This window comes from Pseudoliparis swirei, chromosome 20, assembly GCF_029220125.1.
Source record: "Pseudoliparis swirei isolate HS2019 ecotype Mariana Trench chromosome 20, NWPU_hadal_v1, whole genome shotgun sequence".
NCBI classification, from domain to species: Eukaryota; Metazoa; Chordata; class Actinopteri; order Perciformes; family Liparidae; genus Pseudoliparis; species Pseudoliparis swirei.
This window is the reverse complement of record NC_079407.1, coordinates 11,109,430-11,126,817: the sequence shown is the minus strand read 5'-3', so window position 1 is coordinate 11,126,817 and position 17,388 is coordinate 11,109,430. Positions and strand designations below refer to the sequence as shown.

The window sequence follows — 17,388 nt, the reverse complement described above, 5'->3', positions numbered from 1 at the left end:
GGGTCTGCTCTGTCAAACACCCAATGTAACATGTGATCTCTCTGACTCTATTCTGCTCTGAACCTCTTTCATGTGAGGGTGAAACTCTTTTATTTTGCAAACCTCTGAAACCCAACCCCATGTTCCTTAAAGCTGCTCTGAACCTCTCATGCCCAAAGTTACAGTGTGTTGATAGTTGTTATTGGACAGTGTTGAGCATGGTGTGTTCTTGAAATAAAGCTTTGTTTTTTACAATATTCTACTCAAAACCTCTTTTCTTCTCATTGTTGAGTGCTATTTAAACCGTGTCGCCCAACTGCGCCCCCCCCCAAAAAAAATTCACCAGCCGCCACTGGCATGTATATGAAGGATGACATTTTTAGACTTCATGGGATGCAACTGGGTATCAGGGGGTCAATTGGTGCATCCGGCCTTAAACCCTGCGTGGTCAGGTTTAGAGCAGGAGCCGTGCTGAGACGGACTTCAAAGAGGCGACACTGCACAATCCAGACAACTGGACTGATTGACCCACACGGCATTAGATTGACCCCGATCCAGCCGGCTGAGAGCAGACAGACAGAGAGCCGTCTTACTCAGTATTTAACTGAAGGACTAGCCAATAGCAACATTGATCGTCTTGATTTTGTGGATGAATATTAATTTGAGTAGATTAAAGTTGTTCTAAGCCAGGCTTCATAGACACTGGGACAGACGAGGTCTCAGACATACTCGTTTGTCTGCCAGAGCAAAAAACACCCAATGGAGTAAATTACTGAAATACTTGTGAATACTTCATTCTCCATTAAGCAAATATCAATTTAATGCACAAACTTACCTGGACATCATAAAGTGCCACAATGTTTTCATGCTGCAGCTCCTGAGCAGAAACAGAACAGAAACACAAGACGCATTAACGCCAACATGAACTGAGCTACAGCACCTCGTGGAATCACTTTCACAGATTATTCTATCAAGGAACTTGAGGCTCCTTTGTGTCAAAGGTGTGGACTCACAGGTGGTCAACGTTGGATCGTTCTTTAAATACATCGAGGAGATGAGCGAGAAACAATTTAGCGTTGATGCTCACCTTTAGGATTTTGATTTCCTTGCCAAGAAGGATCTGGGACTTGGACAGGTTCTTCTTATTGATGCTCTTTACGGCCACCTCCCAATCCGTCTTCTGTGGAACCAAAGCAGAATGGAGTAGAAAAAAAAAAGATTATAACTTAAAGCAAAACACTTATAAATGACCCTAATGATGCAACACATATTCACTTTGAAGATGTTCAACACCTGACCTATTATTTAAAAGAAGTTCAGTTATCATTCCATTTGTTGAGATTCACAGCGCCTTATGAATCTAATCCCTACAGCGTTATTAGCCTCATGCAGCCCGATTGTGGCCTTTGGTTCAGCAAACTATCTAGTTCTTCTTAAAGTGGAACATATCACACTCATTTTACGGTTCATATCTCTGCATATTTTGGCTTTCTACTCGAACACGCTTATACTGCTTTAATGTTCTTCTCATTTCGTCCGTCTGAATACATTTGTAACGCTAAGCGATGAGATACTGAATAAAGTTATTTCTGATGGGATGATCTTCTAGCGTTAGCTGGTCAGTACCCAACTGCTGTCGAGCTGCAATGTTCCTTAAGCCGATTGTCTGACCGAGTAATCACTCTGCTGCTGTGTTTTTAACAAAACAAAAACAATTACAATTGGTGTTAATAATCTAACTAACCATATTTTGTTGGTGGTAATCCGTGTGTACCCAATAAAAACAGTTTCATACTGTTGTTTGTCAAACTCAAGTAACTAAGCTCATAATATCTAAAAATGCTTTCCAATAGCACAGATTCTGCCCTTGACTTGGTTGTCGGTTGTATCCCGGGCTCCGGGCTATGTCGGTTAAATGCAGAGGTTACATCTAAAGTATGAAGCTGTATGTATGCATGTACACTCCCGTTCAAAAGTTTGGGATCACCCAGACAATTTCGTGTTTTCCATGAAAACTCACCTTTATTTATCAAATGAGTTGCAAAATGTATAGAAAATATAGTCAAGACATTGACAAGGTTAGAAATAATGATTTGTATTTGAAGTATTAATTTTTTTCTTCAAACTTTGCTTTCGTCAAAGAATGCTCCTTTTGCAGCAATTACAGCATTGCAGACCTTTGGCATTCTAGCTGTTAATTTGTTGAGGTAATCTGTTGAAATGTCACCCCACGCTTCCTGAAGCACCTGCCACAAGTTGGATTGGCTTGATGGGCACTTCTTGCGGACCATACGGTCAAGCTGCTCCCACAACAGCTCAATGGGGTTGAGATCTGGTGACTGTGCTGGCCACTCCATTACAGACAGCAGACCAGCTGCCTGCTTCTTCCCTAAATAGTTCTTGCACAATGTGGAGGTGTGCTTTGGGTCATTGTCCTGTTGGAGGAGGAAATTGGCTCCAATCAAGCGCTGCCCACAGGGTATGGCATGGCGTTGCAAAATGGAGTGATAGCCTTCCTTATTTAAAATCCTTTACCTGGTACAAATCTCCCACTTTACCAGCACCAAAGCAGCCCCAGACCATCACATTCCCTCCACCATGCTTGACAGATGGTGTCAGGCGCTCTTCCAGCATCTTTTCACCTGTTCTGCGTCTCACAAATGTTCTTCTGTGTGATCCAAACACCTCAAACTTGGATTCATCTGTCCATAACACCTTTTTCCAATCTTCCTCTGTCCAATGCCTGTGTTCTTTTGCCCATACCAATCTTTTCTTTTCATTGGCCAGTCTCAGATATGGCTTTTTCTTTGCCACTCTGCCTAGAAGGCCAGCATCCCGGAGTCGCCTCTTCACTGTCGACATTGACACTGGCGTTTATGGGTACCATTTAAAGAAGCTGCCAGTTGAGGACCTGTGAGGCGTCTATTTCTCAAACTAGAGACTCTAATGTACTTGTCTTCTTGCTGAGTTGTGCACCGGGGCCTCCCACTTCTCTTTCTGCTCTGGTTAGAGCCCGTTTGTGCTGTTCTCTGAAGGGAGTAGTACACACCGCTGTAGGAAATTTTCAGTTTCTTTGCAATTTCTCGCATGGAATAGCCTTTATTTCTAAGAACAAGAATAGACTGGCGAATTTCAGATGAAAGTTCTTTTTTTCTGGCCATTTTGAGAGTCTTATCGAACCCACAAATGTGATGCTCCAGATAATCAACTAGCTCAAAGGAAGGCCAGTTGTATAGCTTCTCTCATCGGCAAAACAGTTTTCAGCTGTGCTAACATAATTGCACAAGGGTTTTCTAATCATCCATTAGTCTTCTAAGGCGATTAGCAAACACAATGTACCATTAGAACACTGGAGTGATAGTTGCTGGAAATGGGCCTCTATAGACCTATTTCATTAGAAACCAGACGTTTCCACCTAGAATAGTCATTTACCACATTAACAATGTATAGTGTATTTCTGATTGATTTAATGTTATCTTCATTGAAAAAAACAATGCTTTTCTTTGAAAAATAAGGACATTTCTAAGTGATCCCAAACTTTTGAACGGTAGTGTATATGAATTCAATTCAATTTATTTGTATAGCCCAATTTCACAAATTACAAATTTGTCTCAGAGTGATTTATAATCTGTACACAGACATCCCTGCCCCAAAACCTTGCATCGGATCAGGAAAAACTCCCAAATAACCCTTCAGGGGGAAAAAAAAAAGGGAAGAAACGTTCAGTAGAGCAACAGAGGAGGATCCCTCTCCAGGATGGACAGATGCAATAGATGTCATGTGTACAGAAGGACAGATTTATAGTGTATGAATAGTTCATAGGCATATTCCACGATGGAGACCTCCACGATCCATCAGGCAGATGGCGGTGGGGAGTAGGAGTGGGCGGAGTCTCAACAGGACAGTAGCAGGAATTCCACGACGCAGACCTCGATGATCCATCAGGCAGATAGGATCTATGTCGTCTCATAGGGTCCGATGACCCCATGAGACGTGAAGTCAAAAGGACTCCGGGGAGAAAGCAGAGTTAGTAACATGTGATGGAGAGATGAAAATTCATCCCTAAGGAGAGAAAAGAGGAGATAGGTACTCAGTGCATCCTAAAACGTCCCCCGGCAGCTATAAGCCTATAGCAGCATATCAAGGGGCTGGACCAGGTGAACCTGATTCAGCCCTAACTATAAGCTCTGTCAAAGAGGAAAGTCTTCAGTCTACTCTTAAATGAGGTGACTGTGTCTGCCTCCCGGACTGAAATTGGAAGCTGGTTCCATAAAAGAGGAGCTTGATAACTAAAGGCTCTGGCTCCCATTCTACTTTTTAAGATGAAGGATGACATTTTTTAAGGGGGTCAGTTGGTGCATCTGGCCTTAAACCCTGCGTGGTCAGGTTTAGAGCAGGAGCCGTGCTGAGACGGACTTCAAAGAGGCAACACTGCACAATCCAGACAACTGGACTGATTGACCCACACGGCATTAGATTGACCCCGATCCAGCCGGCTGAGAGCAGACAGACCGAGAGCCGTCTTACTCGGCTCCGTTTCAGCGCCGGACTCTTTCAGCCCAGTCTGCTCTGATGGCTCGAGAGAAAAATATGGCGCACCTTTGCAAAGGTAGACCTCAATCGTGTGTGGAGATACTCAGACGTGGGACGGTACATTAAAAAAAAGGAGTCTGCATAGGAGGACGAGCCAAATCTGATTAGCTTGTTACCTTCGCATTGAAAATGCGGAAGGTTATGTTTTGATCGCCGTGTATTTATTTATTTGTATGCGTGTTCCTCGCATAACAAAATAAGTTTTAAACCGAATCGCATGAAATTTGGTGGGATGATTGGTTATTATCCGGGGACCATTTGATTAGATTTTGGGACCGATCGGGTCAAAGGTCAAGGTCATGAAAAGGTCAAAATCTTCTTTTTACCATAGCATGGTCAATTTCTATCCAATTGGCATGCAACTAATGCCAAAATGTTCATAATTCAATGCCCAATCTTGTGATATGCGAAGATATGCGCTCTACTGAGTGCCCGTTCTAGTTATATAATGTTTCTAATGGAGGTAACTCACAAAAACAAACTGACTGGGTTGTCTTATTTCACAGTGTGCAGCTTTAGGGAGTCCTAAAATAACCCCAAAAAAGTGTCATTTATTTAATCTTTTTTAATTTTGTTTCATTATTTCCATGAACAGCCATGCAGTTAATTCAGTTCTTTTTTTACTCGCAGTTACTGATGAAGTCTGGTTGACCAACAAAATGAGTTCCAGCTGTATAGGCCGACTGAAGAGTGCTGACTGTACATTGGACTGCACCATGTTCCTTCTGCATCGGGGGGGAGCCGTCTTTATAGTTTGATCCTTCATCTTTTATTGATTTGACCAAAGGATGGTTTTGATATGTTGGTTTTCTGATCTTTCCTTTGGTAATATTGGGTTGTGTTCTGTACAGACATGTTTGAAGTTATTGTGGATCGTTTTGTTAGTTATGTTTTGACTGTTCGTTCTGCTCAGTGCTCTTCTGTCACTGCTTCAGTTTCATGCTTCACAATAATTTCCGGAATTATTAATTCTTGTCAATCTAAAACAAAAAGAGAAAATATAAACAATTATTTTTTTAAACACTGTCCCTCTGGTTTAGTCGCTGGCTCCCTGACAAACTGGATTCAGCCACTGGATGAAGTGCGTGAACCCGTTGCGCTCAGTTATGGAGCGCATACAGGCTTGTGAAGAAGGCAGCTTCGCTTTGCCTCAGGACCGTGTTCAGTCGGGGTGGTACGCCTCGTGATCCTGAATCATCTTGTGATCCATGGATTTTCGTAAGAGAAAGCATAATAGTTGCACTTATTTGTAAAATGCTATTTGCTGTGTGAATCTCTCTTATGTTTCATGTAATAGGGAGGGGTGATTTTTCTTAAAACTTCGTGTGTATGCTAAAAGCAAAACCCGCTGGCCTAAATTGCATCGTCAGCATCAGTATGCAAATGGTGACGTGAGAAGGATGCAGGAAATTGTAGCCACCCCAATAACACCAGGTCACTTAGGTTTCTGACAGCTCGGCCAGCCTATCGCGCTGACCGACATTCGGAATGACACGCCGAATGACGAGACACTCGGATGACAGCTAGACCGAGAGGCGGGCCACCTACTCACTCTAAAAGCCAAGTGAGACTGGGCTGAATAAATGCTTCCAGACGAGCTCCTGGAGCAGGTATCTAAGGACTCTTGGAGCTCACGTGAGCTCAAAGACGCTCAGAGCATGCGTGCTGCACACGCAAACACCCGACATGGCACAGTGATAACCCCGGGGGGAGGGGAGCGGTTTTGTTTCTATGCCCTTGGGGGGGGAAACACGTCGATACTATGGACAAATTAAATCAACATGGTAAGTTGGAGAGGAAGCAAAGTAAGACAGCATATTAAGGACATGCTATCTAAATGAATCTAGGCTAAAAGGAGATGTTCTTCTTCCTGTGTTGCCTGGGATGAGCAAGTGACATGTGTGTGTGTGTGTCACTGCCAACTGAGCCTCATCCATCCCAAGCTCTCTGACAGCCTGTCCAGCCAAGTGTGACTGAGCTACAAACACTACCCCCACAGGAAAAGAATAAAGTGACCCTGCTGGCCCATCATGCAACACTGGAGGGTGAGGCGGTGTGGGAGAGACGTCCTACGGAGTGCAGCGCAGGATGGAGCGTTAAGCCGTGCAGACTGAGCAGTTGTTCTCTGCTCATGAGTCACACTGCAAAGATAGAGGCGCGATGTCATTTTTCCAGAAATAATGCATGACGTCATTAAGGAGTCAGCCGATTGGAGCGGTGTGAGCCACCGACGGATTAGCGTCACAAACACTGGAAAACATAAGTTGGCCGAACAGATCGTGCTAAAGCAGAGGATCAAGTATAAAAAGGAGAACCAACATACTTAATATCTCATTTGGGGAAATAAAGAGATTTACTCTGGTCAATATGATCCTCAAAAATGTTAAAATGGAGTGCATGCAGCTTCAGCTGATCGACATTTATAAACACAGATGACTAATCTGGAAAAAAAGCCAAGAGTTTTAACTTTTGAGTAATGTAATGCATCTGGTGTGGCACAAATACTTTGGGATGCATTCATACGCATCCCAAAGTATTCAGTAGATGTATATATCCGCCTCATCTTTCTAGAATTTCATGTTAAGTCTTGAGCAGGACAGTATATGTGTTGCAGCCCTACTGTTCATCCTTGATTACTAAATACATTTGACCCAGATGCATACTAAGGAAAATGAGACAGACTGTTCTAGCTGCTGCTGTAGCAACATGTCTTGTTAAAAACTGAGTCCCACAACTGCTTCTGCTATGAGCCAAATGTCCAGCCGCATCTCGGTGATCCTTTGAATAATTGCTTGGCGTAACAAGACAACAAGGGATCATACGGAACATGCAACACTGCCTGAGCAATGAAGCCAGCCGTCACATTTGTTGAAGTTCGCTGGCTCTAACGCTTCCTCAGGAGGTGGAAAAAATCCTATAAATAAATGTAACAGTAAATACAAGGATCACAAGCCGGGACATTTTTAAACCAGACAGGAAGGCATGCGAGCAGTGGACGGATGTGCTGCCGGAAGAACATCCCTTCAGCAATGACTAGGTGACGGTTTGCAGGTCGACGCTCGGCTCCGCTTTCCAGGCTGAAGTTATGGATTGTTGCTCGGCCCAGAAGGCTCCAGCGGGGCCCTGGGATGCTCCTGTGTGGCTTTCATTGTGGAATTCAGGACCATCTGTTTGACTCAATGTCATCTCCTTCCTTTCCGTCTCAAACTCATTCCAGCAGCGAGTTAACTCTATTTCCCAGCATTGTGTCTCATGTGATGTTCCAGTGCTTTGGTATGAATGAACCTTGTGCAGCTCTTACATAAGGGAGGCGTGTATCTTTAAAAGAAAAAAAAGGAAAAGACACACTGCACCCCATCCTCCCACCTGCCTCCTGCCTCAGTAGCCAGCAAGTCATTCACTGCTGCCTGATTCATCCCTTTCATGAATGAACAAGGCGGCATAGATGCATTGATACAACTCCCATCGGGGTGATGAAACGACAGGAAGATCACCTGCCACAGTCTGAGTGTGTGGGACCACCGGACTGGATAGAGAATGAGCAATATTACCATCTGAAAAACAAGTGACAGCCCACAGTTGCTGCTGCAGAACTGCTTTCTCCACCGCAACGTAATGACCCAGATGTTGCAATGAAGCTGCCTACTTACCCCCATTGTTATCCTGCAAGAGAAGCTGGAGAGACAACACTGTTTATTTACCTTCCGATGTCTTCCTTTGAACACCACAGCGAAGGCTCCATGTCCGACCAGGTCCTTTCTGCTGTACTCAAAATCCCCCACCGTCTCCATCGTGGCGGGCCAGTGGTCCAGCCCGGTCCAGCCCGCTGGCGGATCGCCTTAAATGTTGGGCTAGTCAGAAAATAATACCGGAGCAAATGATGCTCTCAACCGCGGTGATGCTGCGGCGTTACTTCATGGCAGGCTGCTCCCGGTGCACCTTATTGCATAAATAAGAGACGCAGTGAGGGCATAACGCGATCAGATGCCCCTCGCCACCCGGAAACAGGCTGGTCTCGTTGTTGTATCACGCAGAGCAGATGGGGATGAGCATGGCGAGCAGCGAGCCCGAGCTAAAGCGCATCAGCGCCAGTGGCTCTCTGACCTAGTTGGGTGGCTGCGAGGCTCACGGGACACACTCGCGTGTCTCCGGTCACCGAACCCGTGCTGAGGGACAGTCTACATGATGCCACCCCCCGCTGGACATGACCATGCACAAATTAATATTAAAAAGGGGTTGAAAGCTGCTGCCGACACCGAGCTTAGCTAGACGGAGACATAACGGCGGCTCCTCGCCGCTGGTCTCCGGACACGCACCAACAACAATACGCGGGTAACGTCACCTCGTCTGGGGACAGTGTCAGTCTGCGATACAGCTAGCTGGCTAACACCCGCGAGCTAGGACGTCAACATCTAGATGTCAACACGGGACCGTCGTTTGTTTTCGTTGGTCTGACGGCGTTAGTCCTCACGAGCCGTCCTCTTCGACCCGTCCTCCACTAGACACCCCCCATCTCCCCCGGTTAACATGAACGTAGCGCGTGTGACATGAGAAGGACACTTCGTTGTTTCCTCCGTCTTCTAGTCGGACAGCCCAGCTAACGCTACCCTCAGCACAAGGAGGTGTAGAAGGTCGCCTTCGAGATAAAAAAATGTTCTTCCACGCTGAGCTACTGGACGTTGACCTGCTGAAGGGCTCTAGCCGCTGTGCAGGTCCGTCACGCGACCACAGAGGAGCTCGCGCGTCGGGACGGTGACTTAAACAACAGAGGAAGCGAGTGCCATACTCGGCTTTTATAGTGTATTCTTGCGCGAAAGCCAGCCGGAGACATTTCCTTCCGCTGCAAGGGTTAGTCCGTTGGAGGAGAGTAATTAAGTCAGGCTGTAAGACGCCTTTAAAAAAACGAAAACAACAACAACGATATACATTTAAATAACACTATTTTACATGAATATGCATTTTATTTTGTATTAATTAATGTGTACAACATTTACAGTTTAAGCACACTGATGACAACATAGCATTTTGTGTAAACTGGGGAAATCTTTACTTTTCTTGAGAATAGATCAACATATGATCATGAATCATCAGTTATCGTGAACATACAAGTTGCATTTTAGACACAGGGCAGCGAACAAGTTACTAATCGTTTTTCTTACAGTGACCTACAAAGTGTATATATTTGTCACCCTCTGGTGGCTGAAAACATACGTGCAATAGTACATAAGTATAATGTTGTCTTCAAGCATTCCTGCATTAAGAACACAAGCTGAGCACATAACAGGCCACATAAATACACAGGCCTTCGGGCTGGGGACACTGTGCTCATTTAGGGTCAAGGTCACATATCAGAATGAGAGAGTAGATAAGCTGAAATACACTATGTGGAACATTGAACTGTTATGAAACACTCTCAATTTAATACGGATGTCCTGATATGATCAACATAAATAAACAAGTTCAGCAAAGAGAAAACTCTTTCAACTCAGACTAGAACAACTTTTTCAGCTGCAACTAGCCCACCGCGGGTCGACCCGGAGCCGGCATGCTGCTGTTCTCAACCTGTGGTCAGAGGCCCCGGCTGGAGAAGGATAGCTCTGCAAATACTATTTTTGTCATTTAATATAATATAATATACTTGCTGACTTCTGAATGCAACTGCAATGGCTCCTTATTCTCTTCCCCAACTACATTCTATTAATGTATATAAAGCAATACAAATATATAAACATATGATCTGCGCTTAGAAAAGTCTATTAATATCTTCAGAATGAATGAACAAAGCAGAATAATCTATAGATCCAATTGAGTTTTTCAAGACTTCTAACACTTTAATAACGGACATATTATAAGTTTATTTATCATATTCTATTAAATAGTTTCATACTTTTGTGTTAATTGTCACGCACCAATCACCATGTAAAACTTTTTGGGTGTAGAAATTACTTTTAACTGATACACATTTTGTGATCAAAGTAATTCTTTGATTAACCATTAAATAGACGGGGAACATTACCTGTGTGATATACATAATTATAAACAGGCTGCCGATGTATCAGGAAAAAAGCGAGAGGTGCTGTACCTCTCGCTTTAGAGTCACTCTGACTAACCGCCATCATTATGGATATTGTGCTAGTGGATTCTGATTGAACACAGATGAGGTTGGAGTCGAAAATCAATTGTTATTTATTGAACATGAATCATGGGAGGAAAAGCACCGTTTGCTGGACTGCAGAATTTCGTCAACTCTCTGAAGAAACCACATTAACTTATACCCGAACTAACCCACCACATAGAAGTGGGGTGAGACACACATGGGTGTCATCTTTACATCCATTTATGGATGTTAACTAGCTTCAACTTAGGTTTTAACCTAGATGTCAGTTATTTACATTTCAGGTAGAAATGCTGAGCACAGGCATGTAAAACATAAATCCATATGGTCAGAACATAGGCATGCAAAACATTGATCTGTAAATAGAAAATAGTTGACCCCACTGGTCAACCAGATACACCTGTTTAACTAGAATGTGTCCAGTCACAGAGTTCATCTATGAATATCAGTGTGTGCAATTCTACAACAAAGCTGGAAATATGTACTAATACATTGTGTTGAGACCTCTTGCCTTGAGCAAGGCACTGAACCCCCAGTTGCTTCCCGGGCACATCACTGCAGCCCACTGCTCCTTAATAACTAAGGATGGGTTAAATGCAGAGAACTAATTTCCCCTTGGGGTTTAATAAAAGTGTATATTTATTTTTTATTTTTTAAACTGCTAAAATATTATATACAATGTTATCAATCTTAACATATATACAGGAGATATGAAATATCTTCATAATATGCATAAGGGCATATTAGAAGAACTTGAACATCCTGATTTCCTGCAGAGTTCTTTATGAGTGTATTGTTTTCCCTTTGGTTCAGATAAAAGACACAACAAATTTTCAACATTTTTGTTTTACTTTTAAAGAAAAACATTAAAAGTGCTCATTCTCAATGGTTTAACTGGAGAAATTATTTTCATAATAGTGTGATGCAGTTTGACTCATACAGACACAGCCCCTCAAATATCATAAATCCCATTATGTAAATCATATACAATTGAGAAATTGAGAAATGTAGGAAGCTATCTCCTTAAATCAGAGTGGATTAGATCGCTTTAGTCTGGTCCGTTACTTCCTCTTGGATTTGGTGGACTTGTGTCCAGACGTGGAGGTGGGGTTGTATGTGGAGGACAGCAGCATGGTGAGGAGCAGCAGCACGGGCACCAGCAGATATGGTAAGTAGATGGAGACCAGCAGCCAGCGGTCCTGCGGGGTCTGGGGACCAGGGTGGGGTTTCATAGGGAACTGGTAGAACAGGATGTGAGCTAGGATGGGGACCAGCGTCGTGGCCACATGTGTGGAATACACAATGGCAGGAGTCCTGATCCACGTACAGCCACCTGGAACACAAGAAGCACACTGTGATCACAAGAAGCTCCAGGCTGCAGGACACACTGTGGGAACAAGTCTTTGTGACTTCACGTGTCAGAGGGTCCATTGGACCTGGCTGTGTCTGATGCCCCCCCCCCCCTCCCCTCTCTCTCTACCTTCTTCTGTTTCGTGGATCATGGAGGTCTGGACGAATTATTCATACATTGTCATATACATATATATATACAATGTGTTGTAACTCTGTAATGATTCCTTCTGTACACGTGACCTCTGTTGCTCTCCTGAAGGTTTCTTTCCTTTTTTCCCCGGGAAAGTTATTTTTCGAATTCTTGGGAGTTTTTCCTGATCCGATGTGTGGTCAAAGGTCAGGGATGTCATATGTGTACAGATTGTAAAGCCCTCTGAGGCAAAGTGCTGAAGGGAGATGGGCGTTTTAAGAGAGAGGGCGAGTGCAATCACTGGCACCGACAACTCAATGGCAACTCACTGGCACCTCAGTGGCAAGTCTGTGGCAAGTGCCGCTCGGTGCCAGTACTCAGCGACAACTCACTGGCAACTCACTGGCACCTCACTGGCACCTCAGTGGCAAGTGCCACAGACTTGCATAGATAATGTATTTTTTTAGACTTACTTACAATATGCAATACGATATTGCTGTACAATACTGCTGTACTATATTGAATATTGTTTTGCTACTACTACGTTTCACTTCGTAATATATAACACTTATATACCATGATATGTATAATGTACCCGCCTTTCTTTAATAATAATAAATATATAATTATTTTTTTTACCATGTCATACTGTTATACCTCCATGAAATTCTCCTTTGAGGAGATGCCACTGTTAGTCTAAAGTGTAAGCACTGGCACTCAGTGACACTTGCCGGCACTTGCCATCAGTTGCCAGCAGTTGCCAGCAGTTGCCAGCAGATGCCACTACTAGTCAAAAAGTGCCACTACTAGTTAAAAAGTGCCACTACTAGTCAGAAAGTGCCAGCAGACGGAGGGTCGGCCGCAGTGACGAGTCTGCGACGATTTAGTGACAAGCTTCACTGAAGTGCCCGGACAGCGGAAGAAATCACTTTCATGATCACAGAATGGAGGAGCTGCGGTTTAGCTAGATAGATAGATAGATAGCTAAAATAGCTAGATACACAGATGGATATATATATATATATATATATATATATAATTAGTGTCTTTTTGTAGACACTTACTTACAATATGCGATAGTGCTGTACATTACTGCTGTACTATATTTAATATTGTTTTGCTTCTACTACGTTTCACTTCGTAATATATTGTAGCGACCCTGTGAAGTGGCTGTCAATCACAGTGTGGCACCGTGCATGCTGGTCGAGGGGGCGTGCCTGTGATTGGCGGAGTAGAGGGGAGGCGGGGTTAACCTGTCGGAAAACGGGAGTTAAGGGTGGTTGACGGGAACCATTGTTGTTGACGTTCGACCTGCTAAGCTGAGAGGAACACGCTGTCTGTGTTGGTGGATGCCCAATAAAGGGAGGATTAATAACGTCGTCCCGTCTCCGTGTCATCAGTGCCATAACGTCCGAGACGTTACAATATCATGGTATATAAGTGTAATAGGTTACGAAGTGAAACGTAGTAGTAGCAAAACAATATTAAATACAGTACAGCAGTAATGTACAGCACTATCTTATTGCATATTGTCAGTAAGTGTCTACAAAAAGACACTAATTAATATATATATATATATATTAATTAGTGTCTTTTTAATATATATATACACACACATCCATCTGTGTATCTAGCTATTTTAGCTATCTATCTACATACCTGCAAACTCATGAGGGGTGAAAAAGGTGACAACGGGGGGGGGGGGGGACTGCGGTCAAGCCAGCCGCCACTTCGAAAAACACAGTCAAGCCAGCCCGCACGATTTTTTTCAGTACACGTATATACCAGACATTACGGTACGAGCGTGTGAAAGCTGTCTTCAAAATAAGAGCGAACTTCCGGTGAACGTGATATGACGAAACACGCCTTTAAATACAGATATAGTGATAGATTAAACTAAATGAAGAGATGAAAAATCATGAATGGTATTAATGATGAACACATTAAATGAAATAAAGTAATTATTCCAATATTGGGATATTCTGATTTAGAATTTCAAAATAAAAGCTAAAGTCTTTCACTTCTGATTCATGGTAGAGTACCTCAATGTGTCATCCAGAGATGATCAAGACATTCTGACGTTTGATTTCTAAATGAAAGCACTTCATAAAGAAAATAATAGTAATATATTTCCAATATTTGATATTTCTTTGAAGCAAATCTGTAAGTTTCTTGATAAAAATTACACTGCGGTCTTGTTAATGGTGACCTCTGCTAGGCCCATGATTATTCTCATGAGATATTACTGTGTAGATTTTGAATGAATTCAATTCAAAGTTAGCGAGAAACAAATATTATTAATATTATGGCAATATTTGGATTTTATTTTAAGCAAATCTGAAACTTTCTTGAAAAAAGGTACAATGCAGTCTTGTTAAGGGTGACCTCTGCTAGGTCCATGATTATTCTCATGAGATATTACTGTGTAGATTTTGAATGAATTCACTTTAAAGTTAGCGAGAAATCAATATGATTAATATTATGGCAATATTTGGATTTTATTTAAAGCAAATCTGAAACTTTCTTCAAAAAAGGTACACTGCAGTCTTGTTAATGGTGACCTCTGCATGAATACCATTCGTGATTTTTCATCTCTTCAATTAGTTTAATCTATCACTATATCTGTATTTAAAGACGTGTTTCATCATATCACGTTCACCGGAAGTTCGCTCTTATTTTGAAAACAGTTTTCACACACTCGCACCGTAATGTACCAGTACTTTTTTGTACTGAAAAAAATCGTGCGGGCTGGCTTGACTGTTTTTCGAAGTGGCGGCTGGCTTGACCGCAGTGGGGGGGGGGGGGGGGTGCAGGTGACTTTTTGTTTTTTTTGGTCACCACACCACATCCACGTTGTTTGAAGCCTCAAAGCTTTTAGAACCACAACTACAGTCATTTTATTGTTCTGACCACAAATCTAAATAATGATAATAAACAGTTTAAGAACAAAAGGTCCTCCGCTCTGACTCAGCCCTGTAATGATAGTAATAACAAATATACATTGTCATTATATATAATATGGTTAAAGTCATTCATGAACAAACTTCCTTTTTTTTGTTGCCTGAACAGTCCTCATGGACTTTTCCCTGAATCTGTTCTGTCTCTACCTGTTTGTCACGATACTCATATGATAACTTCTATACATATTACATACCTGCCATAAATAGCATGATACCCGATACCAGAATTCAATACAATACCATAAAAACAATATGGTACCATAAATACGAAACTGGTATATTTATCTATAATAGTAATAAATAAAACATCTGTATGGTTCACTTTTTACCAACTTTTTCAACACTTAACAAATGACAGTAATATTAGTATTAATACAGCCAGATATGAATGAAACTACATGGTTCCATCATAGCATTGATTATACACTATGAGGCCGTTAGTCTCTGACCAGATGATACAGAGTTCATCAGGATGAGCAGCTGTAGAGTTACACAACTTTACAGACTGAAACATTTCACTTCTGGCATCATTTTATTTTTTAAGCCGAAGTCGGTCTCTAAAGCTGCGCCACTTCTCTCGCTGTGAGCTGCGCAGCGCAGTGTGCGCAGACAGCTCGACACGGAGCAGCGCGTGCGCTCTGATCGCTCTCTTAATGAAGTATCGATACTAAAAATATGCTAAATCACATCGTGTTTAACGTACGGGTACTTTGTTAGTATCGCTACACCATGCAGCGTGACAGCAGCAGATGTAGCGGACTAACATTCAAGCTAACCTGAACCCCCAAACGCTGTGGACATCTGAACGCTGATTGGCCGAGACGCGACACGTCCCATCAAAGATGTTCTATTGCGAAGAGCACCACTTCACACTTTTCTCCGCGTCTCACTGCAATCTCAACGGCAGCGGGCCAGGTGACCCCCCCCCCAAAAAACAAAAACTCTTCGGATCTCCACGATTCACGTGGATGACCTATTTTGAGTTCAAAACGGTGAATTTCACCGAAAGGTGACAAGTTTGCAGGTATGTATCTAGCTAAACCGCAGCTCCTCCATTGTGTGATCATGAATGTGATTTCTTCCGCTGTCCGGGCACTTCAGTGGAGCTTGTCACTGAGTCGTCGCAGACTCGTCACTGCGCAGACATGCCGCAGACGCGCCTGGCCGACCCTCCGTCTGCTGGCACTTTTTGACAAGTGCCGGCAAGTGCCACTGAGTAGCTGTGGCAACTACTGGCAAGTGCCACTGAGTGCCAGCGTCGCTAGGGGGATCTCGCCCCTACTGCGTTTTAATGCAGTTTCAATGGTAAATAATCCGTTTGTCTGCTGTGGAGCTATACATGTCAAAAGTCAAGAACATTTACTTCTATGATATAACATATCCTTAAGGTGACACATTAAGAGGACCTAGGGCTGGAGAACATGGAGCAATTGTGAAATAATATTTCATGCGACCATTCATTCCTGCTCATGTGCGTTTATGTGGCAACACGCAATGAAGCTGGAACACGTTCAGGCACAATATGAAATAAGAACTCCAGCAGAATCTGTATCGCCTCCAGACTCGTCCTGCGTGGACTGACCTTTCAGGAACGCATACGCGGCGACCGGGAAAAACGGCGTTTGGAGCAGAGCCTCGCAAAAAATAAAGGACTTGAACCAGGCCGGCGGGTCCAGCATCATGGGGTCCCTGAACCCCTCTGCATACCACTGCAGAAGGTCCTTCAGCTGGCGGAGAGGAGCCACAGGGTCATTAACTGTCTCGGAGCCACCAAACACTCGATAGTAACGTGTAACTTTCTGTCGGGGCTGTCATGTCCATGTGCTCCGGGCTCCACACTTACCGGCTGAGGGTACACGTGTCCGGGCAGCAGCGCTTGGAGGTCTATAAATAACGTGATGGGAATGTGAGAGGCAAAATACAAGAAAAAGACTATTTCCAACAAACGGATAGACATGTTGACTGATTTATTCTGTAGCAATGATAATGAAGATAATAAAGTGGGACCAAGGTGGCGCGTCACTGGGAGAAGGGGGAAACGCGTGTTCAATACAACGATTCCCATTGGCTCTCGCGATGAGACGGGGGCGTGGCTGAACCACGACGCGGCTTCAGGTGCTCCTCGTAAATGTCGGCTTCCCTCATACAAATACTTCTGAAAACTTAAATGTAAGCGTTTTACAACCGCTATTAATGTTTATGTAAAAATTCATTTAAATTCAGCATTTATTAAGGACACACCTCATCTACCTATGTGT

At 43.2% G+C, this 17,388-nt stretch overlaps 2 protein-coding genes across 2 annotated transcripts in view; both read right to left on the bottom strand.

Moving 5' to 3' along the window:
- The window catches only part of ulk2 (unc-51 like autophagy activating kinase 2), a 38,253-nt gene extending 28,946 nt beyond the window's left edge, over positions 1–9,307 (bottom strand). Inside the window, exons 1-3 of the mRNA XM_056440606.1 lie at positions 8,274–9,307; positions 1,067–1,159; positions 815–856 (exon numbers count right to left, since the gene is read on the bottom strand). Of these exons, the coding sequence (XP_056296581.1) occupies positions 815–856; positions 1,067–1,159; positions 8,274–8,363 (225 nt within the window). The 5' untranslated portion in view covers positions 8,364–9,307. The remainder of the gene's footprint in view (positions 1–814; positions 857–1,066; positions 1,160–8,273) is intronic.
- A 1,435-nt stretch (positions 9,308–10,742) lies between these two features.
- On the bottom strand, positions 10,743–17,381 carry tmem97 (transmembrane protein 97). The gene is made up of 3 exons (XM_056440621.1): positions 16,974–17,381; positions 16,713–16,857; positions 10,743–12,020 (listed from the first exon to the last, which is right to left on the bottom strand). Exons 1-3 carry the CDS (start codon positions 17,193–17,195, stop codon positions 11,749–11,751), a joined length of 639 nt encoding a protein of 212 aa, XP_056296596.1. The 5' UTR covers positions 17,196–17,381; the 3' UTR covers positions 10,743–11,748.
- Between the last annotated feature and the right edge of the window lie 7 nt (positions 17,382–17,388).